This window comes from Artemia franciscana, unplaced genomic scaffold, assembly GCF_032884065.1.
Source record: "Artemia franciscana unplaced genomic scaffold, ASM3288406v1 PGA_scaffold_47, whole genome shotgun sequence".
In the NCBI taxonomy this organism is placed as follows: Eukaryota; Metazoa; Arthropoda; class Branchiopoda; order Anostraca; family Artemiidae; genus Artemia; species Artemia franciscana.
Window position 1 is genome coordinate 616,277 of NW_027062688.1, and position 26,787 is coordinate 643,063.

General features: G+C 35.2%; 1 protein-coding gene across 4 annotated transcripts in view; it reads right to left on the minus strand.

The window, feature by feature from the left end:
* LOC136041862 (rap guanine nucleotide exchange factor 1-like) overlaps positions 1–26,304 on the minus strand; it is a 160,724-nt gene extending 134,420 nt beyond the window's left edge. The window contains exons 1-2 of one of the 4 annotated variants that reach the window (XM_065726637.1): positions 26,164–26,304; positions 15,777–15,883 (exon numbers count right to left, since the gene is read on the minus strand). In XM_065726637.1, coding sequence (XP_065582709.1) covers positions 15,777–15,881 — 105 coding nt within the window. In that variant the 5' untranslated portion in view covers positions 15,882–15,883; positions 26,164–26,304. Of the gene's footprint in view, positions 1–5,807; positions 5,926–15,776; positions 15,884–22,786; positions 22,831–26,163 lie in introns of those variants that run through there. The other 3 variants (XM_065726638.1, XM_065726641.1, XM_065726639.1) reach the window with 3 other exon arrangements.
* Positions 26,305–26,787: the final 483 nt, after the last annotated feature.

Here is a 26,787-nt window from a genome sequence, read left to right on the forward strand (position 1 = left end):
TCAGATGGTTGAAAGTGTATTTGCAGATGGATACTATCATGACAGTCTGAAGTCTTAAGTCCAATACATCATTAGCTGATGTATTAGCTGATAGTTCTATTATTGATGTTAAAAGTAAAAAATCACCATTTACTAGTGACTAAGGTTAATTTAAAGCAGAAATCTCGGAAGGGTAACTACCTTCCGGGGAGCCACAATATTAGTAGGCTCCAGGATAAAAATTTGAGAGAAAAGTTCGAAGAAAAGTTGAATAGGGAACTAGAGAGCTTAAAATTTGTCAATGTAGAGGATGGATGGAATAATTTTAGGAAAATATTTTTTGAAGTATCTGATAATGTCTTAAGGAAGAAAGTTAGGAACGCAGCTATGAATATTAGTGAAGATACTTGACATTTAATAGAGGAGAGGAGGAGCCTGTACAAGAATTACCTGAGTGATAGTTCAGATACAAACAAGAAGAATGTAAGGAAAGTAGAGAAAGCACTAAAATATGAACTAAGGAGGCGTGAAGTAAAGTTCATGGATAAAATTGCCGAGGATTTGGAAGATGCCGCTAGACGGCATAATGGTAAAATACTGTGCTGGCATGTTAATAAATTGAGAAAAAGTAGTCAATCTGGACGTGACCCAGTTAAATATTAGCTTACCGTATTAATTAGCTTACCGTATTTGGTATTAATAAATAAATAAATAAATAAAAAAATATAGGGACGTGGCCACAATTAGTGACAAGGGAAGAGTTAAAGAGAGGTGGGCAAAACATTTTGAAAATGTGCTAAGCCGGGATAAAGTTACATGAAAAGATGTAGAGGAAAATGAAAAAGTTTGTGACACCTTGGAAGATTTATTTTGTGAGGAAGAATTAGTGACAGTGCTAAAAGGATGAAAATATAATAAGGCCACAGGTTATCATAGCGTGGTAAATGAATTTCTTAAAGATGGTGGCTTTGAGGCTAGAAATAAGTTGCTGAAGATTATGAATAAGATATTTGAAAAAGGAGTACTATTTAACAACTTGTTAAGAAGTACTTAGCGACAAATCGCTAAGTAGGATGAGACTTTTTAGACTTAGAGATGCTGCAGACAAAGTTTTAAGAGAAAAATAGTGCGGTTATAGGAATAGCAGAGGATGGGTCGACCAAATTTTCCCTGTTAGGTCAATAATGGAGAAATGCCAGAGTCATCAAATAACTTTCGTCCTCAGTTTTATTAATTATGAGCAGAGGTTCGAGTCACCTTTCTTAGCGAAGATCTTAACCTTGTATGGTACATCAGACAAATACATTAACATGATTAGTGCTATCTATGACAATAACACTGCTGCGGTTAAGGTAGGAAATGAAGTTAGCAGCTGGTTTCGCATTAAATCAGGAGTTAAGCAGGGTTGTGTTCTCTACCCATTTATGAGGATCATTTTGATGGACTTTGTCTTAAGGAGCACAGGAAAGGTAATGGGAAAACACAGAATCAAATGGGAAGAAAGACTTTCCTGACTTTAGATTAGAGAGAGAAAGATGGGTTTATTAATATAAATAAACAAAACAAAACAAGCAAATGGCCCGAAGCAAAGCTTGTTTGGGCTTAGAAATTATGCTGATGATCTGAGCATCCTAGATGAAAGTGTGAGCAAAATGAATGAACTTTTAGAGGTTTTGCTATTTCAGAGTGTTAGGAAATGTTAGAAAATTAAAGTTGAGAAGACTAAGTCGCTAATTCTAGGAAAAAGTGAACATGAAAAAGTGACGTTGGGTAACAAACAGATGGATCAAGAGGATAGCTTCACTTACCTTGGTAGCATTATTAGTAAAGACAACAGGTGCCTAGAAGATGTTAACAGTGGAATAGCCAAGGCTTAGGGTGCTTTTTCATAATTGAAAAAACTGTGGAAGTATGGGAAGATAAGTCCGCGAACCAAGATTAGAAAATTGGAAGCTACAGTGATGACAGTGGTAAAGTATGGTTCTGGAGCATGGGCACTCCAAAAAAAGAAGGCAGATTTGCCACACGTTTTTCAGAAAAACTGCCAACGGAAAAACTGCCAACTGATGCCGTAAATAAAGATTTAAGAGAAATGAAAACTTCCTAGGAGGATGTAAATAGCCTTAGAGCAGATTGGGATGGAGAAGAAAGGTGCGTGTCTATGTTGGCCTCAGGCGGCGTGGTGCTGCAGAGAGTTGTTAGTAGCAGTAGTAGTAGTAGACATTACTCCACTCCAGGTATTTTCATTTCTACTTCAGGAGACTTAATTATTGCAGTAGAATAATTTATAGAGTAGGAAATGTGGAAGACAATGGCTTACTTTTGTTGGATATTGTTGTTTCGTCAACCTCAAACCTCGATTTTGTCCTGTCTGATCATCCAGAACTTGAATCTACAGCTATTGCCGTTTCAGATGACATTCCATCAAGCGACCATCTACACCTCCAGTTCAACATTTACATGTCCCCTTCGCAAAGTAAACCAAGACCCTGTTCGTTTACAAAAATATCATGGGATAACATAAATATATCTTCCTTTCAGTACACACTTGTTCTTTGCTGATGAAAATTAAAATCCCTTTCCACCTTCTGTCTACTTCATTGAAAGGGAACCCATGGACCATGATTGCTTTCTAGCTCAGTTGACACATTCTCTTTAGGTCGCCTCTTCTGTATCTGTACCTTCGATAAGGTTCAAAATAGGGACACATAAACCGTGTTTGGAAAGAAGATGATGAGTTATAAAGATACCAAGCACCGTCACAAGTTTTGGTTTTGGATTTGGGCCAACTGTGATCGTTTCTTCGTTTTTCTCTGATGATCCTACTCCGGTTAAAACAAACTATAAAAATGCCCTCCTCCACCATATGTCAAAACTTGACCACCGGAGGAATTTTTTCATTGTTACACCTTCAGCTGTCCAGGCCCAAATTCGTCTAATGAAACCTGGTAAAGCCCCATAATACGATGGGGCGCAAACTGAGCACCACCTATACGCTACCCCACTTTTTATGCAGTATTTGTCACTTATTTCAGGCGTGTATTTCTCAGCAATATATTCCAGCTGCTCTTTTGGAACGTCTTGTTAGCTGTGTCTTAAAGAAGGGCAAAAACCCAAAGGTTTGAGGATCGTACAGATCAATTACTATTTGTTCCACAATTTTTAAGCTTTTTGAAAAGCTGATCTTTCAAGAAATAAACACAAAGTGCAACCATGGGGACAACGAATTTGGATTTCGCGAAGGCTTGGGTGTGCAAAACGCACACGCAACTATTTTGGCTATTTTAGACCACTATAGGATGCTGAAAAAGAACCTGTATGTGTGTGCAATCGACATTTCAAAGGCGTTCGATTCTATTATCCATTCCCATGCTATTTTTCTCTATTGAGAAGTGGAATAGTCTTTTCTCTGCCGTCACTTATGGAATTGGTAGGGTAAAGCGTCCATACGGGTGCGGGTAGATAGCCAGCTAAGCCAATCTATCACTGTTCGGAAAGGTATGAAACAAGGCTCTGTGCTTAATCCAGCTCTTTTCAATAAAGCCATTAGAACCATTAGTAAAAATATTCCTCCATTTCTAATTGAGCCCTATATTGGTGTCAGCCATCTCTGTTACGCAGTCGATATCCTTCTATTATCAGATGACCTCCACGTTCTCCAAAATACAATTCTTACAGTTTGCTATGGTCTTAATGAGATTGGGCTTCAAGTCGCCCCCTCTAAAACTGAGCGTCTCGTGTACGGTTCGTCTCAACAACCTTCCGTTACTATCAATGTTGACCCAGAAACTATTTCTGCTTCGTCCTCTCTGAATTAATTAGGTCTCCTGTTTGGATCAAATATTAAAAATACTAATACACTCATTATCTCGGCATTGAAAGAAAAGCTTATAAAATTATATGGGCTGCTTGCTCGAGTTAAAGACCAGTTTCACAAAATCACCCTTGACAGACTTTATAACGCTTTTTTAGCACCGCACGTCTTCTTCTTGGTAACTTTGTGGAGTTTTTTACAATATCAGAGCTGAAGAAAATTAAATCTGTATTCTTCCGTTTTGCAAATATCTTCCGCAATTGCCGCTCTGGACTGGCAACCGGTACATTTTGGGTAGATATGGCGTTTTTGATATTTCTTCAAAAATGGACCAGCCTGTGGATAGGTTCCACAAGCTTCGAGAAAATATTGTCGACTTTCCACTTAATTGTGTTGCGAAAGTAGCAAAGATGTTTGTTTTTTTTTTGTGAGCCTTTTCTTGTTTATTGTTTCCATTTTATTTTATTTTCCTGTATTTTTGTACTCATCTAGGTGCATTTTATGTATGTAAAGAGGGTTTAAATAAATTATTATTATTATTATTATTATTATTATTATTATTATTATTATTATTATTATTATTATTATCTATTCAATTAGAATTAATTTTTTTAAATACTCGAAGATGAGGTGCAGCTTCACTAAAAAAAAAAACAAAAAAATAAGACTCTCGGCTATATGCTATGCAAGGGGGTGGTTTCATCCCCAAGGACCTAATTACTGGACCTTTCTATGCTGAAAAAATGGCTACCTCGAAATTTTTGTTGGATGCGTTTGGGTAAATGATGAGCGTAAGGGAAAGCGGCTGGTTCCCCTTTAATCCCTTTAGACCCTTAAATGGGGCACTAGAACTTTCATTTCCAATCGAATGAATCCTTTTCGAAGTTTCTACAACAACTTCTACAGGAAGTGCCCTTTTCAGAAAAAAATAATAATACATTGTGCCCATATCGCTCTTTACGCAGGCAATAGGATTGAGCATGTAGCATTAGACCTTAAGGGGGAAGCATCATCTCAGTACTGAGATGATAGTTTGTTTTGCATAATAATACTTTATTTTAAAAAACAAATACACTAAATGAGCTCTTTTTCTCAAATCATTAATGCGCAAAAGCTGAACTTAATTCTAAAGTTGGGTCCAAGAGGGCGGTAGCTTGAACCTCGAATTTTGGGTAACTCCGCATTGAACCTCGCCGTCTTGAACCTCGCATTTTGGGTAGCCCAAGCTAAGCTATCAAAAACGAACAAACACCGAAACGAAGATTTTTCTCTTAATAAAAGTAAAGATCTATATTGAAACTTGAAACGAATAGAAAATATACCGTATGTGAGAGCGGCTACTCCCTCCTCCATCCCTTTTCTTGATCCCAAAGTTATATATTTTTTTTTGTCCTACTTCTTCACGAACAGTTGTTCAAACAGAAGGGCCGTTGCTTAGAATAAATATCATTTTTACAGCATTGCTAAACTTATGTGTAAAGAGCACGGTCTACCTCGCCTCCTCATAACCAATATAATTTTTATTCGTTTTAAGTTTGAATGTCGTTCTAATTTCATTAGAAAAAAAGGTTTTCTGTTTATCTTTAAACTTAAAAAATAACTTTTAAACTCACAAATGAAATCACATGGCTCAAAACAGAAATTGTTCTTAGTAAAGCAAAAAAAAAAAATTCCGGTCTTTAAAAGCTTAGATTGAAACTACTCGGTTCTTTAGCTTTACTCCTGTTTTTGATAATTTCCATTTGTTTTAAGTTAGACCTAATTATTGATTTTAATGTTTATCACTTTAACTATTAATTTGTCTATAGCAACACCTATTATTTTTAATGAGATTAATCAGTTTGCGTTCTGTGTGTTTTGGGTTTCATTGATTCTTTGATGGTAATTTCCATTCACTGTAAGTTTTACTCAGCATATGATATTATTTATCCAAGTCTTTGGTTTTAGTAGGCCTCTTTACTTGTCCTTGAAAAATCTTTTTTCTTTATTAGTAAGCATAAAGTGCAACACCCACCTGATCATCAGGATGTAGCACCTGAAGCTGAGCCGAGGATAATCGTTGTATATTTAATGCAGCAAAATTCAACACAGACAGTTGTCTCCGGCCTGAATTATCCATTTCTAGTTATAGCACATATATAATATATATATATATATATATATATATATATATATATATATATATATATATATATATATATATATATATATATATATATATATATATATATATATATATATATATATATATATATATATATATATATATATATATATATATATATATATATATATATATATATATATATATATATATATATATATATATATATATATATATATAATATATATATATATATATATATATATATATATATATATATAATATATATATATATATATATATATATATATATATATATATATATACATATATACATATACTTTTATATATATATATACATATATATATATATACTTATATATATATATATACATATATATATATATATATATATATATATATATATATATATATATATATATATATATATATATATATATATATACATATATATAGGCTATATACTTATATATATATATATACATATATATATATATATATATATATATATATATATATATATATATATATATATATATATATATATATATATATACATGTATGTATATAATTATAGTACGTATAATATATGTATAGTACATATATATACTATATTTTATTATGTATACATATTGTCACTGAAGTAACTGAGGAAATTTGAGGAAATGACACTGATGATGTGGGTTGGATTGTGGTTAAAAAATGAGATAAGTCGAAACTTGCCTAGGGAATTTAAGCGGAAGCGGAACGAAAATCGCATAAGCAAACAGAAAAAATATTAGTAGATCTACGTATCAAGATTAAGTTGTTCAAACTATGGAGCTGCACACTATCCAATAATAGGCCTATATGCACCAAGTTGTAAAAAACAACAATTTTCTACTGAGGGGTTAACCAGTTGTAATATTCGTGAATATACCATATCATGGATGCGTGTCATGTGCGACTGAAAAGCATCATTCCAAAATGTGTGCGAGGTGGCGGGAGATCCCTGGCTTATGATTTTTAATTTTTCCTGACGAAAAAATTTGCGGAAAAGGGTTCAATTAATGAATCTATCGCATTAAAAAAAAACACTTGCAGAAAATTCAACCAGAGGTTATAATATCTAAAACTAGCCAATTAAATAAAATTGTTTGAGGTTACGAGGGTTCAAACAAAAATGTCGATGCTTGAATTTGGATAAGTCAATAAACACGGACAAAGACAAAGAACTGTCTGGCGTGCGTTTTTTTTTTTTTTTCAGGGGCTGCTTGCACTGAAGCAAAATGAAGGAACAATTGACGAATAATAAGCAGGTATGATCAGCTTAAATTTTTAGGTTGCCGTACTCCTTGGGGCATAAAAGAATCTTGAATGAGATTTTTCGTAATGAATTAAGGATACAATAAATACGTCGCACCAATCCCCACAAAGGCTATTTACAGAATCGCCAACATAATAGAGGTGCTAGAAGTACTCCCCCCCCTCCCCACCGAAAACTCTCCGCTCATGTAAAATTCAGCAGCCAAAAAGAGTATTAAAAATAAAATAATGAAGAAAAGACGGAATTTGAAAATATTCAACCTAATTCCGAAATTTCGGCATACTGTGTGGTGTAGAATATATGATAGCATTTATTTTTACTATTTCCATTCTTTTTCGTGTTTTTGGAGGTTGAGTTATCATAGCAGGGTAAAATGAAGGTTATAGAAAATAATTCGAAAATATAGAATGATTGAAAATTCTAGAAGAGTTACCCTACGATGGAAATGCACAGAGACAATAGGCTGGGACCAAGAACTAAATATTCTTTATGAACTCAGTCTGGTACTGACCAGAGTTGCAACTAGCCAAAATGTTGAAGGGGGAAGGAATGGATTTTACCGACAGGATTTTCTTGTTTACCGATTGGATGATATTGCTATTACAATTACTTCATTAAAACAAAGAAAAATAAGCACGCATTCGTGATATATGAATAATTACCTGCAAGGGAATTGGTCAGGTAGCAAGCAGAGCCATCGCTAGGCAAAATGTTTGGCGAGGAGGGGGCAATGGATTTTACCGACTGACTAGCCTTTATTACCAACTATCAAAATTAGTACATAAAAAATAAAAACTCATGACTGATCTTTCTAATGGGGAAAATGCGAAACTCCAAATTTTGTAGATAAGATTTAGAAAATTGGGTGCTCCCAAATTGGGTGCTCTAATATACATAATCGGACGGAGCAATTCTCATTACGATCACTTCAGGTGAATTTTCTGGAGCTGATGGCATTTGATGTGCAATATTAAAATTAATAAGCCTTATTTCATTTGGATCAGCATAAGAAACCGATCCTTTGTTGCATTAATTGTAGTCAAAATTCTAATTTTTACAGTTTTGGTTGTTATTGGACCGAGTCGCTCCTTTAGTTCGTTACGATAAACTGCTTTATGCTACATGTTCTATACGTATTTTGGAATATAGTTAAAAATTTCCATAATAATTTTTTTCTTCTTTTCCGTCTTAATTCCCTTTTGGCTACCCAGATTTACACTTAGGAGAGTTTCTCATGGCAAAATTGTCGAGGGAGAAGGGGCGGGGCTCAAATTTAATTCAGAGGGAAATTACCGAAAGGGATTTTCTGCTAGAGTAATTTCCTGAAGGGTGGGAGGGATTTTTCCATGTGAGGGGGGATTTTTTCATGGGAGGATTCGACAAAGGGTGTCAACTCAGACATAAAGCATAGGACCCAAGTAAATATTTTCATCAAGTACTTTGAAAATGAGTATAAAAGATATAAGCCCGTACGCGGGAAAGAAATTTTAAATTATCAAAATTAGATTCAAATTAGATCTGAATCATCAAATTAGATTTTCATCATCATTACTGAGACTCCTCACAAAAAATTCCTGCGTACGTACGTGCCTTGAGTGTTCATAATTTAGTAGTAGGTACTTTAGAAACGGTACCAGCAAAGATTCGTAAAGAACTATAAGTGAGGAGCGACTCAGCCCAATAGTAGCCAAACTCTAAAAAAAAAATACAAAAGATATACATAAAAGAATTATGTTTTTAAGCTGATTCAAGACATATAAAACTCATTGAGCTCAACCTTACTCATCAAAAGCAACGAGCCAAAGAAAATTTACCTGGTTCCCAAAAAAGAAAGAAACGCCCTAAATAGAGAAAACCCTATTGTAGATGTTTCAACCTCTCATCTGCAAAACGTGGAATTTTGTAAGGTTTTTTTTTTGCCAAAGCTAGATCCCGGATGCACGTTTATTTATTTGTTTTTTTTATTTTTTAGGGAAAATCGTATCAAACCAATTGTCTAAGTAGACCGGGAAAGGGCTCTTTTGAGCGTCAATTTAAAATTCTAGTGCCCTTTTTTAGTGACCAAAAAGACTGAAAATCAACTAGCCCCCCTCCCACGTTCCTTTTCCCCCCAACGTCATCCGATTAGAATTTTTGAGATAGCCATTTTGTTCAGCATAGTTACCCATTTTGTTCAGCATAGTTTAAAGGCTCAATAACTATGCCTCTTGGGATCATACGAATCTCCCCCAGCCCCCACAGCTCCCAGGGAAAGGGCTGTAAGTTTGGCCATTGTTTACATGAAGTATTTGTTACTGGAAAGCATACGGACACTTTTGTAGGGGAGAGGGATTTTTTCACATGGAATTTTCCACGTGGAAAATTACTCTGTGGGGATTTTCCTGGGCAAAACTTACCATGGAAAATTTCACAAGTGGGAATTTTCAAGAATTGCTACCAATTTTTTTGCTTTGTCCTATTTTCTCTTTGCTGACTTAATTTTACATATAGTTGTTCCAGAGGAATTGTTGGGAGGATTTTTCCGCGGGGGTTTATGCCGAAAAAAAATCGTCCATAGATGAACTTTCTACAGAGAAAATTTCAATGGAAGTGGGGAAGATTCACGTAAAAAAAAAAAATCCTACGAAGGGGGATTTCCGGCATGATTTGAAAACCGATCAGAAATAAAAAAAAAGACCAGTTTTTTTAATGAAAGTAGGCTAAAGACAATTTCCAGGCGGAACTACCCCCAGGCAATTACTCGGGAGGAATTTTCGGGGGAAGGGGGGGGTTACATGAGAGGAACTTTCCATGGAGCAATTTTTGGTATGGGGACAGGGATTTTTCTTGGAGTTGGAGGCGGATTTCCCAGAATTATTTGAAAAACAATAAGAAATTAAATTAAAAAACAAGTTTTTCAACTTAAAATAAAGAGCAAGATTAAAAGTTAAAACGAAGAGAAAATATTCCGTATATAAAGGGGATGTAGCCTACCCTTTTCAATGCCTTGCTTTCTACACTACAATTTGACAATACGTTTGGTGAGGATGCAATACCTTAAAAATCACTTTGAGTTGAAAAAATGTCAAAGACAAATGGTCCGATAGCGACTTCTACTAGGGGACTAGTTATCATCAAAAGCTGTTAAGATTTGTGGTTTGATAGTGAAATTCATTCTCACTTTGTCGGCAAGTTTGTCAATCGAAGGAAGTGGAATCAAGGAGGCACACTCGTGCCTCTTTAAAGAGGCGAACCACGACAATGTTAAGCGATCTTTGGTTCCAGTGGTCGCAGAGGGATGGGGAGGGATGCATTTCGTAGCCCGAGCTCCAACTAAGAAACCTGCCAAATTTCATCCCCCTCCGAATTTTCTTTCATGGGGAAAATCTGGCCGAAAGTTTTGACCCGTCAACCCCAGCCCCCCTTTAACGTTGTCCGATCGGGCTGAAATTCACAAGTTAAGGTCCTCTAGGGCCCAGGAGCTAATCCGCGAAATTTCAGCTCGATCCGATAACTCCTTCCCTGTTTTCCAGAAACCACGCATAGCCACTTAATGTTCATATTCTCCTTTTGTTTTTTTTCTGAGACGCCTACAGGTTACAGCCGACATCGGATCTGGGCGTACGAAGACTCATTCGACGCGGAATTCTCCGAGCAATTTTCCTGGAAAGTTTCGTCGGAAAATCTTAACCCCCCGATTTTCTAGCTAAGAAAAACCCATTTCCCCATTGAAGGTAAAAATTTTCTCTTGTAATAACATCACTTGTTTGAAAAATTCTTACACTAACAGCAGCTTGGCGCAGCGGAAGCGTGCTGGGCCCATAACCCAGAGGTCGGTGGATCGAAACCGCTAGCTGCTAATTTTTTAAAATTTGTAAAATTAGGTAATTTTGTCAGTTTGAATTTATTGATACAGAAAGGGAGAAAATAAACATGGAAACATGTGATCAGAATTATATACTGGAATGTTCACAAGAATTTATACTGAAGCGGGGGTAAGGCTTGATGGAAGCAAGTTAAAAGAACCATTTAAATTGATTTCCTAATTGAAGCCGTTGGTGAAATTTTCTATTGTAATAACTTGTTTGATAACAAGCATAACAGCAGCTTGGCGCAGTGGAAGCGCGCTGGGCCCATAAACCGGAGGCGAGTGGGTAAAAACCACTAGCTGCTAAATTTTTAATTAAGCAGCTAAACTATTAAAATTATCAAAATTAGATAATTTTGTCAGTTTGAATTTATTGATACAGAAAGCGAGAAAATAAACATGGAAAATTATTATTAAATTACATCCACCATGGATTGTAGAAAAACGTACAGAAATAATATGAAAAAAACTTCGTTTTCTTAAAGAGTTAAAGAGGCTGCGTCCCAAAGTCGAACCTTAAAACGTACAGGAATTAGGAGAGGCAGTTGGGGGGCTGCCGCCCCCCGAACGCCCCGCTTTTAAAGACCCTTTTGTACAGGTTTTTTGTTGTGGGGGGCTGCCGCCCCCCTAACCCCCCGCTCTTGGCTTCGGAAAGGCCCTCTTTTAATTAACAAAAAATTGAAATGAATGAATAATGGAATAACTTCGAAAAATGTTAAACACAAGAGGACAGGAGAACCATTGCGCCGAAACTAGTAATTAGTAACAATGAAGTCCCCCCACAACAAAAAACCTGTACAAAAGAGTCTTTAAAACTAGTCTTTTTACGGACCTTCAAAGACGTCGACAGTACTTTGCTTTTCCAGATTGGTAGTAGGCCCTTGAAGCTCCAGCTAGCCATGCAACAAGTAATTTCGAGTGATTATTGTTAGGGTAATGAGGCGGCCTAGGTAAATGAAGGGATTGATCCTTCCAACTGGCTTGCCTTTAGTTGTTATCTCCACAGTTCTTGGCACAGGGTCTCTAGATACCAGCATAACCTAGGTTTGGTTGCATTAAAGATTATCTTAAAGGCTTCAATTGCTAAGAACGATTAGTGTCATTAGTGTTCGCTAAAATGAATGTGCTCAAGGCCATTAATTTCCATAATATCACATGCGTAAACCAGTTTCTCAATTAGTCTACCGCCGATCATTGTAAATAATGTAATTTGACATGGACTTTCAGACCAGAGCACTCGAAGACGTATCCAGGGGGGTTGGGGTGTTCAAATCTCCTCGAAAGGTTTGTCCGACTCGTAAAAACGTAACAAAAATGAATATAAGCAATTTTTGAAGTGTTTTTAAGGTTTTTTGTACCCCCCTAGAAAAAAATCTTTTGTACCCCCTCCCCTCGAAAACAAATCCTGGCTATGGTCCTGAAAGTACTTGTTTAATAGTTTCGTCATTTAAAAGAGACCGAAATATCAAGACACCCGGCTAACACTTCCATAGTGTAGTGTAGGTTCTAGAGGCGTACACATACAACCCAAGTTCCGTGCCTGAAAACATGTTATCTCATCCATAGTTTCAATATATCTAATTTTGTAGATTAGCACTTTTGAGGGCAGGAAAAATTTAGTAATGTCCAAAGAATTTGATTCTTCTAATTATGACGTTAGTTTAAAAAATATTCGTCCCTAACCCATAAACGAAATGAATCATCAGCTTAATACATGAGTCTTTAAAGTATATATTTTCATTACATCCTCCAATATATTGTAAATTTTCTAAAATATCTTTAAAATGTAGGACTTTTTTTTACCTTCAACTTAAAATGTGAGTAGATTCAAAGATTTTCATTGCAGAAAAAGCAACTGAGCCACATCAATCTTTTCGGGGCGGTTGTATCTGCCCAACCTATCCGGGCCATATCCAGTATTTTTTTTCCGGAGAGGGGAGGGGGGTTACACAAAAAAACTCAAAAAACATAAAAAATTTGTTGGCTATAAATATAAGATAGCATATATTCTGAATCCCAAAGATAGCCTACATAATTTTTGGTGGTGTTTCTGCTTTACATTAAGACAAAAATAGCAGAAGTTAGGAGTCTATAACTCCAAAAATGTTACATTTTTCCAGTATTTCTAGTAATTTTTTACCTTTCTCTTAAAGCTTACTCGACACAAATCAACTTTTCTGCTTTATTTTAAGATTTTCGTAATTATTTTGTACATTGATATATTCTTGATGCAGAAAAGTTTATTGTTGAAGAATATATTTTCTAATTTTCGATGTATCTATTTTTTGAAGGTATATTTTCTAACTACATCTCTGAAATGGTTATAAAAACATCGTATTGGTACATGTCGAATGTTTTTACGAAAATGACGCATAAGAATGAACATAAGACTCAAATATGAAATTACACAAGCAACGTGACATCTAAGACGTTTTGCTTAGTCCCTATACACCACATGGCAGCTCAAAGTGGCGTAACGAGAATAGGAAACAGCGATTATGATTGTTACATTAAACGCTTATTTAGACTGTTCTCTCGGTTAGACATTACCTTCTCAGCCACAAACAGCCTCAAAAAAAGCCTCACATATTCACAAATGAGTAGGATGGTCCTAATTTTTAGATCTGGTGTTTAAAACAAAACAAGAGCCAAGAGCTGATATGGCACTTGTGACGAGATCGGAAGAGCCAAGAGCTTCTTCCCACTAAGTTTCATTACGATCTCTCCATTCTATGCGTTTTCCAAGATTTCCAGTTTCCCCCTCCAACTCCTCCCAATGTCACCAGATCATGTCGGGGTATAAAATTAGAGCTCTGATACACGAGGTCCTTCTAAATATCAAATTTCATTGAGATCCGATAACTCGTTCGTAAGTTAAAAAATACCTCATTTTTCTAATTTTTCCAAACTAACCGTCCTTCCACCCCCCCCCCCCAAGATGGTCAAATAGGGGGAGTGACTATTTCTAATTTAAGCTGGTCGGGTCCCTGATACCCCTGCCAACTTTCAGCGATCGCTATATTGATCACGTATCTAGTTTCGGATCTTCTTCATGTAAAAACTGGGGTGGTTCGAGATTCAAACATGAGAACTCTCGCACCCCAAGTGAGAATCATACCCCTAGACCACAAACCATACTTAAGAAGAACAATCATTTGTTTTATCGACAAATAAAATTCTTCTCAACTGTCTTGTTCGCTCCCCCTCCCCCGTTAGATGGTCAAATCTGGGAAGAGACTATTTCTAATTTAATGTAGTCTGGTCCCTGATACGCCTACCGACTTTCATCGTCCTAGCTTATCTGGAAGTGCTCAAATTAGCAAATCCCCCAACTCCCCTGAAGAGAGCGGATCTAGTCCGGTTATGTCAATAACATATGTAGGACATATGTTTATTCTTCCCACTAAGTTTCATCTCGATCTCTACACTCTAAGCATTTTCCAAGATTTCAGGTACCCCCCTTCAACTCCCCCCAATGTAACCGGATCCCGTCAGGAGTTAAAACAGGAGCTCTGAGACACGATATCCTTCTAAATAATAAATTTCATTAAGATCCGATCACCCGCTCGTAAGTTAAAAATACCTCATTTTATCTAATTTTTCCGAATTAACCGTCCCCCCACTCCCCCCCCCCCAGATGGTCAAATCGGGGAAACGACTATTTCTAATTTAATTTGGTCTAGTCCCTGATATGCCTGCCACATTCCATCGTCCTAGCTTATCTGGACGTGCCCAAACCAGCAAAACTGGGACCGACAGACGGACAGAAATTGCGATCGCTACATCTCACTTGGTAAACACCAAGTGCCATAATAAAATTTTGAAACAGGCGTTGACAAATTATCGTAGACATGCAGTTGCGACTCATTATTAGGTTTCGTTCAGATGCGAGTAATTAAAAAAATAGACATGACGACATTACCTTTCAATTTCCAATTAAGGCAAAACGAAAATATAGAAAAATGTGCTCGCAGTAAGCCTACAGTACTCCTGTTTGTAAAAAAAAATTCTTGTTTCTAACGATTTCTGTTCTTTTCGAATTTTAATTGATTATTCATTAATTACTCACTACTAGTTTCAGGATACACATAATAAATAATCTAAAAAACCGTTGAATTTTGAATGAATCTTAGAAACAAGGCCGTATGCAGCATTTTTGTTTATGGGGTTAGTTATTTTTATTCTCGGGAAGAGAGGAGGTGAGAAAAAACTTAATGCTTCAAAAATTTGTCTATAGCCATATGCATTTTTTCTACGTTTTCACCAGTCGAAGAACAATTTTCGTAGGGGAAGGGGTAAAACCAGTAGCCTCCTCCTTGTACACAGCCGTGTCTAGAAACTACAAAAAAAGTTCTTGCTCTTTTCCAACTTTTGCTAATTGAAGCTCCCACATAATAGCTGTAAAACTTTCGTTACCAGTTTTTGGTCACCTGCGTTATTGTATTTGTCCTTTTGTCTGACTTGGAGGCATTTCAGAAACTCTTATGCAAATTATTCCTATTCGAAACTAAAAAAAATAAACAATAAACCAAGCATCGAAACTACAATTTGAAAATCCAAAGTTTACAAAAAAGTACCCAAAGAAAGTGAAAAACATTCTTTTCGCTTATATCTGAAGCTAAATAGTCAACGTGCAAGTTAACAAAATAAAATAAAAAAATTGCGAAAATTCCTTTTTGGGTCAAGCAAAAATAATTTTTTTTACCTTTTGCTGTTTAAAACCTCCTAAGATTTCCAAAAAATCGTCTTTTACTTCTTTGAAAGATTTAGTGCGCCTTGTTGATTTTCCGTCATTTTTTCTTATATCCATAACTGAAATTGAGCATATAGTATAAGACGGTTTCATTAAGAAATCCATTACAAATACTTCTTTCACTGATGCTATAATATCACTAAGTATTTAATATCCTTGTTAAAAGCAGCGAATACAGGAAAACACCGCAATTGAGGAAAACGGACACACAACCCATGCACACTTAAAGAGAGAAACATGCGAATGCATAACAAAATATGGAAGTTTAGTTTTAACACTGATTGACTATCTCAGCTTTCTCTCAATTTCAGTCTTGTTAGTGCCATCATTCATTGCTGGCTATAGTGTTCCATTTCATAATCGCTATGCTTCTTTTTTTTTCTTTTTTTGCAGCTTCTTCTTTTTTTTTTTTTTTGCAGCACAAGATGGCTAAACGCGACTCCACAATTGAGTAAATTGGGCATACAGGAGCAGAATTTTTGTTTTGCAGCGCAGGGTGGTTAAATGCGACTCTCCAATTAAGGAAAACGAGCATACTATTATCAATAAGTGTCAAAGCGATAAATCTATGCCTATTCAGCGCAAAACTCGAAGATTATTTAGTAGATAAAGTAGATGGGAAAGTAGAGTTATTTAGTAGATGGGAAATCTCAGAATCTACAGTGGTGCAGAGGCGGTTATGGGGACAGTGGGGGTATTTGCCTCGGACGCTGAAATTTTATGGGCACAAAATTTCCAATAAATAATCTAACAGTTATAATCATTCTGTAATTTTTGAAGTTTTTCTTTATTAGGATAAAGTAGAGGGCACAGTTACTAAATGAAAATAACTAGTAAATTATCAATTTTACAATATTGAAATAAATTAATAAAAATTATGATAATCAAATCATAAAAAAGAATTAATCAAAATGAATAAATACTTAAAAGTAATCAATAATTAATTAATAAATTGAAAATTATTTAGTTAATAAATGAAAATTCTGTTAAAATTAGGCCTGAAAATTTGGTGAAAGACAGGGAAGAGAAGCTAATCGAAATTTTGCCCCGGGGGCACGAGGCCAAAACCTCCACTGCAGTGATAGTATTTTTGCCTTGTTAGAGCCAGCATTTATAATATGCAAGAGGATATTGTTAAAAACAGCTCCACAAGCCACGATAATAGATGTAACATTTCAAACTCTTCTATATATAGAGAAAATCCAAACAGCATGCTTAAAACCCTCTCAGAATATTGAAATATAATCTTTGCGGTGGTTTCCCGCGACTTTGTTTGACATAGCTACTTTGCAGCACAAACTGGTCAAAATGGTACAACAATTGTTTCTACCCTAATTTATAGCATTAGCAAACTGTTATATTATCTAAACCTAGGGCTTTATTCGCTTCATTGGCCCTCTGCCAATATCTTATAAATGGTAAAATTACTATTTGATACTCATCTCGGTAGTTCCAAAATACTAACAAGTGTAAAATGAAATTGAAAACCTAAAATTATATCCAGACGTTTTATACTAGCCTTGGGGGGTTTGAAGCTAACAACACGTTAAATTCTATGTATACTATTCCAAATCGACCTTAGTACCGAACTACCGAACTCTGGTTGCATAGCCGAAAGGGAGTCCTAATGAATTTTAAGATTTTATGGTGCTCTAGGACTCTTTGGAATATTTCACCCGTTTTCCTCTTTTTTAATATTATTTTGAAATTCCTCTTCCTGAAGCGATTTTCAAAAGCATTATATAACATCTGTGGTCCAGGAGGTTGAAACTCTAATGAAATGGACTAAACCTAAAAATAATGAAAACCCTAAAAATTGGTTGCAGAGCAGATTTGCCATCCACCCTAAGTATAATGACAACTTCTTTTGGCAACCAGGGTGGTATCAACTCTCTGGGGGAACATTTTGTTGAGTTACAAAATAATCCTTTAGATATTGAAAGTATAACTAATAATTCAGTTGGAAGTAGAAATCAGAAGGATAATGATCCTAATTCAGCTAAGAAAAGCAAATTTTCTGCTATTAAATGCATACTAACCATAACCACTGACAGAGTTATGGCATCGATCCCCGTTCCAAACCAAATAACCAGGACCCGAACCCCTGTCCTCGCGCATAGGATCTCAATTCTAGCATGCTAACCACAACCACTCCAGACTAACCACGTCTAGCAGAATTTTAAATATATATATATATATGTATATATATGTATATATATATATATATATATATATATATATATATATATATATATATATATATATATATATATATATATATATATATATATATATATATTTAAATATACACATTTTCTCTGTGCTTCACTTTAATATTCAGGGACTTGGCTCGTCCTTTGAAGAGCTGAAACGGATCATTATTGGTGGAACTCCTGATATAATTGGATTATGTTCTTTCCTTGATACAAATAAGGATATGATTTTAGATATTCCTAGATATGGAGAAGCTGGACAGGGAACACATGGCGGCCTTGCCCTTTAAATTGCCGATGGTCTTGCATAAAATGTCCAAAGTAGTGAATGGAACAGAAATGACGAAGGAATTTTTTCCTCCCTTTTTATTGAAATTAGGTCAGGGGGTAAGGATTTAGCTGTAGGTTTGGTTTACAGGTCCCCTAGTGAATCTGTAACTTCGTTTATGAAGATTCTGGAAGAGATTTTGGACTCAGTCAAACCATCCCAGTGAATTAATCCTTAGGGGGTATTTTGACCTCAACCTGTTGGATCAAAATTCTACTTCAGCTATAAATTTTTGTCAATGATGCTTCTTTCAGGAACTCTACCTTCAGTTTGTATCCCAACCCGAGTTACTGAGACGCATGCGTCTTTTATTGACAATATTTTTCCGTCACTAGATGTTTTAGATAGTTTGGTAATGGTTAGTGATATTTCTGATCATTTTCCTGCTGTTCCCTGATATAAGAGTGCTGATTAGGCGCAGCGTATAGTATCACCATCTAATCTCCCATTTTCGCGCTTTGGTGATACTGAGCTGAGTCTACTTAATTCTCGTCTGACTGATCAGCCATGAGATAGTTTGGTTTCTGATATGGATTTTATCCGTTCGTTTGATTTGTCGGCTATTTTTTATGATTTAGTGAAAGAATGTATCCTAGAAGTTTGCCATCAGAGTCCAGCACCTCAATCTTCGAAAAGGATAGCACCCCTAAATCAATGGATGAATCCAGGTCTCCATAGAAGCTGGATAAGGAAAAATTGTTTGTGGAGACTTTACTAGGCTTCATCATCTGCAGCTCATCATCAACGGCTCAAGGCCTATAGGAACAAATTCTCTGTGTCGGAAGGCCAAGTCTCAGTATTATCATAGCAAATTTTCTGAAGGTGGAAAGGATGTAAAGAAGACATGGTATATAATTAATTCGGTTTTTAGACCGATTTCCCTCTCTCCCTTCAGTTCCAACAACGCTGAGAGTCGATTATTTTTTGCTAATATAGGGAATACAACTGCTTCCTGTGCAAGCTTTACAACTACCCGTAGTGATTCCAGAGCCTATCTTGGACCCTCAAGCTTAAAGTCAATGGTCTTGAGCTCTGTTTCTGAGTTTGAGGCAGATCGTTTTGTGCATACTCATAAGGGACGATCGTCTTTAGGCTTTCCCTCAGCTTATATACCTTCATGTGTCTCAAGGCTCCTTGTGTAGACCAGAGAATCAGGTGGTCCGGTTTCTTGGTATCCTGCTTGATGAGAACCTTTTGTTTAGAAACCATAGAGCCATGAATAGGGTTGAGGTCTCATGGAGTTCGGGTATCATTCAAAAACTCCAACACACATTTACTGGATCTATTCTGGAGCTTATTTTTTTCTGCGTTCTCCAGTAATATGTTTCGTATCACCCCATTGTATGGATGTCTACTTTTCCTTCTATACTGCGGTCACTTTCTGTCATGTACAATAAAGCATAGCGTCAGGTTATGGACACCAACTATTCCTCACCGAAACCGTTATTAACTCCACAGTCTATTGGTATTCTTTCTTGTGCTTCTTTTGTCTCATCAGCTTCATGGGAATCTTCCAAAATCTCTTCAAAAACTCCTGTGTTTATTTCTGATTCAGTTCCATATAGCATTTGTTCTTCACATAATATCTGCATGACTCCAACCGACACTATACGGTCAGATTTCAATCTCCTTGTTGCATCACAACAGGTCTGGAATTTCCCACCTTCTTCAGTACAGAGATGCCACTCGTTTACGACATTTAAAAAGATTCTTAAGGACCACTTAGTTAAGAATCAAAAAGAATAGCATTTTGTTTTGCATTTATTTTTCCTCTGAGGAGTTGGTGTCCACTGTTTCTTTTTTTTCTTTTTTTTTATGATTTCTCAGGACTTTGACTCCCAGACCTCTGGCATGGGCTCTTTTTAATCTTATATGTTGTTTGGCTATTGTTCTCTTTTATTAGTTGTTGCCTATATTAATTTTTTTTTCTATTCCCCTTGTATCGTTGGCCATGAAGCCTTTCGAGGGGGATCAAGAATATTATATTTCCAGCATATATTCATTGGCGAATAAAACTCTGAAAGGTTCAAGTCCTCATCAGACATTTTTTTTTTTCAGTTGTGTACCTTCTGTACGATTATGTGTAGAACCTGTCTTTCTTAAGACTGACTAAAGTAATTCTTAACCAATGCTGTTTTTCCTACTATGCCAAAAATTACAATTAACTGCCAAAATTTGAGCAATTTCGAGCTTGATTTTTTTCTTATAATTTCTGGATAAGAGAAAAACTGACCTCTTTTTTTACATTTTCTGCTGGAATTACAGAATCAAATTAAACTGAGTTATTCAAATTTGTCAATTCATTGTTTCTTTTGGCTTCCAGCCTCCAAAGAGAGGTTTGTAAGGTACATAAGTTGCTCACTGTTTGCATTTAGCCTAGTATTTGTTATTGGGAAATATTTTGACATTCTTTTAGGGTAAAATTTTTGCAGGGGGAGGGGACTTTCCACAGGGAATTTTTCAGTGGGAGTTTCTGGGGGAGCTTTTCAGGAGAAATTCTACATGGTATTATGGGGAAACCATTACTAATCAAATAAAAAAAGAACAAATAGAAACAAGGCTCAACATTAAAACTTAAAATGAAAAGAAATTGTTATATATATATATATGATAGGGGCCGCCCCTCGCCAGAAAAAAAGATAATGGCAATGTTGTTTCTGCATTAGATCTAAATCATAATGGGTAAAGATTATTTTTTTTAACGAAGTTTCTCAAGGGAAATAGAAAGCAAAGTTGAAACTTAAAACAAACAAAAATTATTGCTTCACAGTTTATCTAGCACATATTGATAATACTAGAGCATATAAACCAACTCATAATATTTCCCTTTGTTTGTATGATTATAGAAAACTAGCCCTTTACTAAAAACACACAAAGGCCAGTATAAAAATCAAGAATACTGATTTAGGAGTCAAAAGTGAGTACATAGCCTGACAACAACAAACTAATCTACAACGCTTTTCAGTCTTACACTGGCTGTGACATCAGTTTCTTTCAGTATACAATTAAAATTATCATAAAACTTAAGCAGAAAAATAATTATTATTTTAATATCTACGAAGTCCCTGAACAGCATAAAAAAATAATGGATAGCCTTATCCATTAGTAATATCTTGTTCTTGCCAGCTATAATACCAAGTGAGTAATATCCAATTTTCAATTGAAAAAAACATGCTTTACTTTTGCTCAAAATGAAGAATAAATCAACCAAAATGTGAACTCCAGAAATCCAGTTATTTCTCTCTACACAAAAGAAAATTTTAAGCTATGACACAAATTCTAAAGCTAATGTTTAGTCCTAATACTATCAAGATAAATTCTTCAGGCATGTCTACAAACTAACCCTGAAATATCCTTTTCAAAACCAAAATAAAATCCAATAATTGGATTGAGCTCATTGTGCAGAAGTGATAACGAATTAAACAAAAAACTTTAAGCAACAATCCTTTGTTCCTTTATTGCGCTTTACTGAAAGTTTTCAGTAAAGCACTGGTTTTCTATAATCATACAAACATATTTGTATCATAGCTTAAAATTTTATGTATCTTAAGAAAGAAAAATTAAAAAGAAATCTGGATTAATTATTTTATCTTTTGTAAATTTGTTTTATTTTTTCCTCCTTGGACTGAAAATCAGGTTCTTATTAACAATTTTTTTTTTTAATTGTTTGTTTTTCTCTCTTTGGTTACTCCACATTTTTATCATTGAAAAGAATGAGTAAAAATTACATACTGATAACAATAAAGACAGCTTGCATCCATATTTATCTATGTTACTGCTTTATTAGATTCTGCAAGTTTTGAGGGTTTTTTTCTTCTCCCCCCCTTTTAGGTTTTTTGTGGCACTTGGTATTTACCAAGTGCCATATAGCGATTGCAAATTCTGTTGGTCTGTCGGTAGGTCTGTCAGTCCTGGTTTTGCTAGTTCGGGCACTTCCCGATAAGCTAGGACAATGAAATTTGTACGGCGCATCAGGGACCAGACCAGATTAAATTAGAAATATTCGTTTCTTTTTTCGACTATCTGGGGAGGGGGGACGGTTAATTCAGAAAAATTAAAAAAAGAGGTATTTAAACTTACAAACAACTGATCGGATCTTAATGAAATTTAATATTTAGAAGGATACCGTGACTCAGAGCTATTTTTTTTTTAATCCCAACCAGATCCGGTGACATTTGGGGGAGTTGGAGGGGGAAACCTGAAATCTTGGAAAACGCTTAGAGTGGAGGGATTGAGATGAAACTAGGCGGGAAAACTAATCACAAGTCCTAGATACATGATTGACATAATTGGAATGGATACGCCCTCTTTGGGGAGTTGGGTGAGGGGGAGAGTTAGATTCTGAAAATTAGAAAAAATGAGGTATTTTTAACTTAAGAAGGACTGATCAGATATTAGTGAAATTTCATATTTAGAAGGACCTTGTAACTCAGATCTCGTATTTTAATTCTGTCCAGATCCAGCATCATTGGGGGGAGTTGGGGGGAGCCGGAAATCTTGCAAATCTTGGCGAGTTCAGTGCTTCTAGATGTGCTAGGACGATGAAAATTGGTAGGTGTGTCATGGACCTGCAAAAATTGACTTGATAAAGTCGTTTTCCCAGATTCGACCATATGGAGGGCTGAAGAGAGAGGAAAAATAGAAAAAATGAGGTATTTTTAACTTACTCTAACTACGAGTGGGTGATTGGATTTTAATCAATTTTGATATTTAGAAGGACCTTGTGTCTCAGAGCTCTTATTTTAAATCCTGACCTGAATTAAGCCTCAGATTTTCCTTTTAAATCAATCTATTGATTCTTAGAATTTTGCTAGAGCTCATACCATATGAGCTCTAGGCTCTTAGCTGCTCCAACCTTGTCACAAGTGCCATATGAGTATTAGCTCTTGTTTCTTTTTTGTTTTAGTTTCTTTTATTTTTTATGTATCTAGTTTCCTTGTGATTTCTATATTGATTTGGGTTGTATTTTATGTGTTTTTTCATGTTACTCCATGTATTATACCTTTGGAAGGTGTGGGTCAATAGGGAAATGTTATCAGTTGGTTTATTTGGGCTAATTCTATCAATAAATGCTAGATAGACTGTGAAGTGATAATTTTTGTTCATTTTAAGTTTCAACTTTTTGAATACTTTTTCAATAATTTTGAAAAATAACTAATTTAAAAAATAATTTTGAATAACTTTTTCAATAATTTTTGTTCATTTTAAGTTTCAACTTTGCTCTTTACTTCCCTCAGAAAAACTCTATTTTATTAATAATATTGATCAGAAAAATGACTTTTTTAAGCAAGATTTAGGAAAAAAATTACATCTCTGGGAATGTGTAAGGAATAAAAGTCATAAAAGGAAAGGGCTTGAACGCCAGTTTAAGAATTAACAGATGAGAATTTTAAAGACTTAAATTAACCTAAGCAAAAACAAGGTATCATTTGTTACTGGTAATATGTCAGGCTGTGCTGAAAATGAAGAAGTGGTGCTCATGCACTTGCCAGCTAATCCAACTTTTGGAGGTCCTTCTTTAATGTGACAATAGTGCAACCAGGACCAAAGTCTCTTCAATAACCATTGTCACCAGTCCAGTTTACCAGCAATGGAAGAAGAGGTAATTACTTAGCTAAGGAGTGATGCAAAATTAAAGTGATTTGACTTAGGGTAATGTTTAAAATAAGGGAAACTATCAACTGACAGACTGAAGCTTGCATCTGAGCAATAGCAATGGAGAGACACTTTAGAAAGACTGCTAGCAAATACACAGTTCTAAGCTGCTCATAGCACAGGGTTCAGAGAACAGAGAGAAATAGTTACTTCAAACACAAGTTATAATTTCATAGATCTTGTGGGAAAAAATCATTAAATTTGATGCTGCACTAAAAGAGTACCTTGGCAAAGTCTTAAGCAAAAAAGTGGCTAGAAACCATTACAAAGCAAGTTTATTGAGATCATGGTAAGCTATATTAAAAGTAAGATAATTGTAAAGGTACTAAACAACCAATACTATGCAATAACCCTGGACTCTACAATGGATATTTCTAGGATGAACCAGCTAGTCGCAATCTTAAGGATAACACACAAAGAAACAGGTACTACAAAGAGCATTCCCTTGGCTTTCTAGTAATTGACTAAACCACAGGGGATAGTTTAGCTGAATACTTGCTTATATACCTGAATATGCTAGGCTTGTCTCTAGAAAACTGCAGAGGAGTAAATCTTTCCTTTAAACATGCAAGAGAATTTTGAAAAAGAACCTAAAAACTGGCTCTGGATCAGAGAAAGACTTCCTATATTTTAAAATTTGGAACTTATTTATTAGAAAACTCTGAATGATTTTCACAACAGCAGGGTTCACTCTAAAATCCATTAAAAGCACAGAAATTAAAATGTTATGATCAATCAGATCAAAACCCTTTATAAAATCAATTGTAAGTTTAGCCATTTACAAGGCTCATCAACATGCTTAAAAATAAAATGTAAAAGACTGACTAGATAAAGGGATGTTGATGTATTCTTTCTGTTACTGTACTGATGAGGATCAAGCTGTAGTTCAACTTCAGCTTTTAGCTAATTTGCTATAAACCCTTTGTACATTTTGCTGAACAATGGGGTCCAAGTGGTTGGTCTCATGCCATCAACATTAGATTCAGTATCTTTTTTAGGGATTGGAGTAGCATACCCTGCTTTCCATATCTGTGGGTACACTGAAGAAGTTGAAATGCAATTAAAAATTTGTGTTAGTGGCTTAGTCAATTTGTCAGGAATATCTTTGGAAAAATATAATTGGAATATCTATGGGAAATATACTAGGCCTAGTTTGTTTAAGTTTCTTTATTTTACTAAAACTTGATCTTTAGAATTAGCCTAGTAGATAAAAATACATAATATGTGGAATTTTCTGATACTCTTGGTTCATTTTTTTTTTTACATTAAGAGGCAGCAAAGACTGGATTATTCTGGGCAAATGACCATTTAACTGGTTAGTAACTGTTTCATCATAAGAATCTGAACAAAGATCAACACCACTAGGTGGCAGTCTTATTAAAACAGCAAATAGCCTAATGAACTAGAGGTATGAAAAAGGAGTGACACAAAGAAAATCTTTTGTTTACATATAATTTGGGCTATAGGCTATATTTGTTCATTATGGATGAATGAAATTTAGTGGCCTGAATAAGGGCACAGTTAAAGGAAGTATTTCAAATGTTTTAGTACAGTTTCCAAAGTTCTATAATGTTTCCTTATAAAGAGTAAAAGAACTAAGCCAACAACAATGGAAAGTATCAGTAGCTTATAGGCTACTGATTTCTATGCTAGGAAATGTCCCCTAGCCATCCTCTCTAAATGGTACCAGATTTAGGCCTATCCTTTTAGTCAATTTACAAACTTCAATTTCTTTTTCTGTGTCTTTATTGACTTCTTTAACCAATTGCTCATGATGAAGAAGCCTGAGCCATTCCTATGGGGGGGGCAACTGGGTTCCCAAGGAGTTGCAGCTTAGAAGGGAACTGTGGCTGGGGAATTCCCTGCTTTTATCTAATTGTTCACTTGGGCTTGGCTTTTCTTTGCTAATATTTGAGTCAGAAGGAGGGGGCTGCTGTAATTAATTTTGATCAAGGCACCACCAGCCCTAGGAAGAGCACTGGAAGAAGCACAAAACACAATAGCAAATCCATAAAAAATTAGTTCTTATGTACAGCCAAAAGAAAAAGCAGCCTAGGCCTACCAAATTGTAATGACACCAAATCATAGTCTACGTTATTTTTGGAAAGAACACCGAACGAAAAATCTAGTAAAACCATACTACCTGTATATTTGAGCAGCTGGTTTGTTTATCCTAGTGGACTTTCGACCTTTTTTGACTTTACAGCCATTTAAGGTACAGTTTTATAAACAGTTTAACATGTGCCAAAATTTTGAATCATAATTGACAAAATAATACTAAAATACTTGTAGTTTCTTATAGTACAAGAATACACGAACAAACATTTTTCTATAGCTGAAAAAAATCTTCAATCAATATTGATATGATTTTTTCTACTACAAATAAACTTTTAGTAAATGAATTGTCTGGTGTTTCACTATCTGATGTTTAAGCTTGAAATTACAACGCAAAGTTTTCAATACTTTTCATTATATTTTTTTTCGATCCATAGCTTATAACAATGGGCTTTGCCATATCATGATTAAACAAAAACAAGTCTTGTTTTCCGACAAAACCAAAGAACGAAATCGAAACAAACAGAAATTATCCCGTTTATAAAGTGAACTGTCCCCTTCTCATGCTTCTGTTCTTTACGCTAAATTTTCAAAGCATTTCAGAAGAATTTTTATTCAAATTAAGTGGCTTATGTATTTGAGCAATCGTTCTCAAAGGATTGGGAAAAATATTTGAACTATAGAATAAAGAGCAAGGGATAGAGGGGAGGGC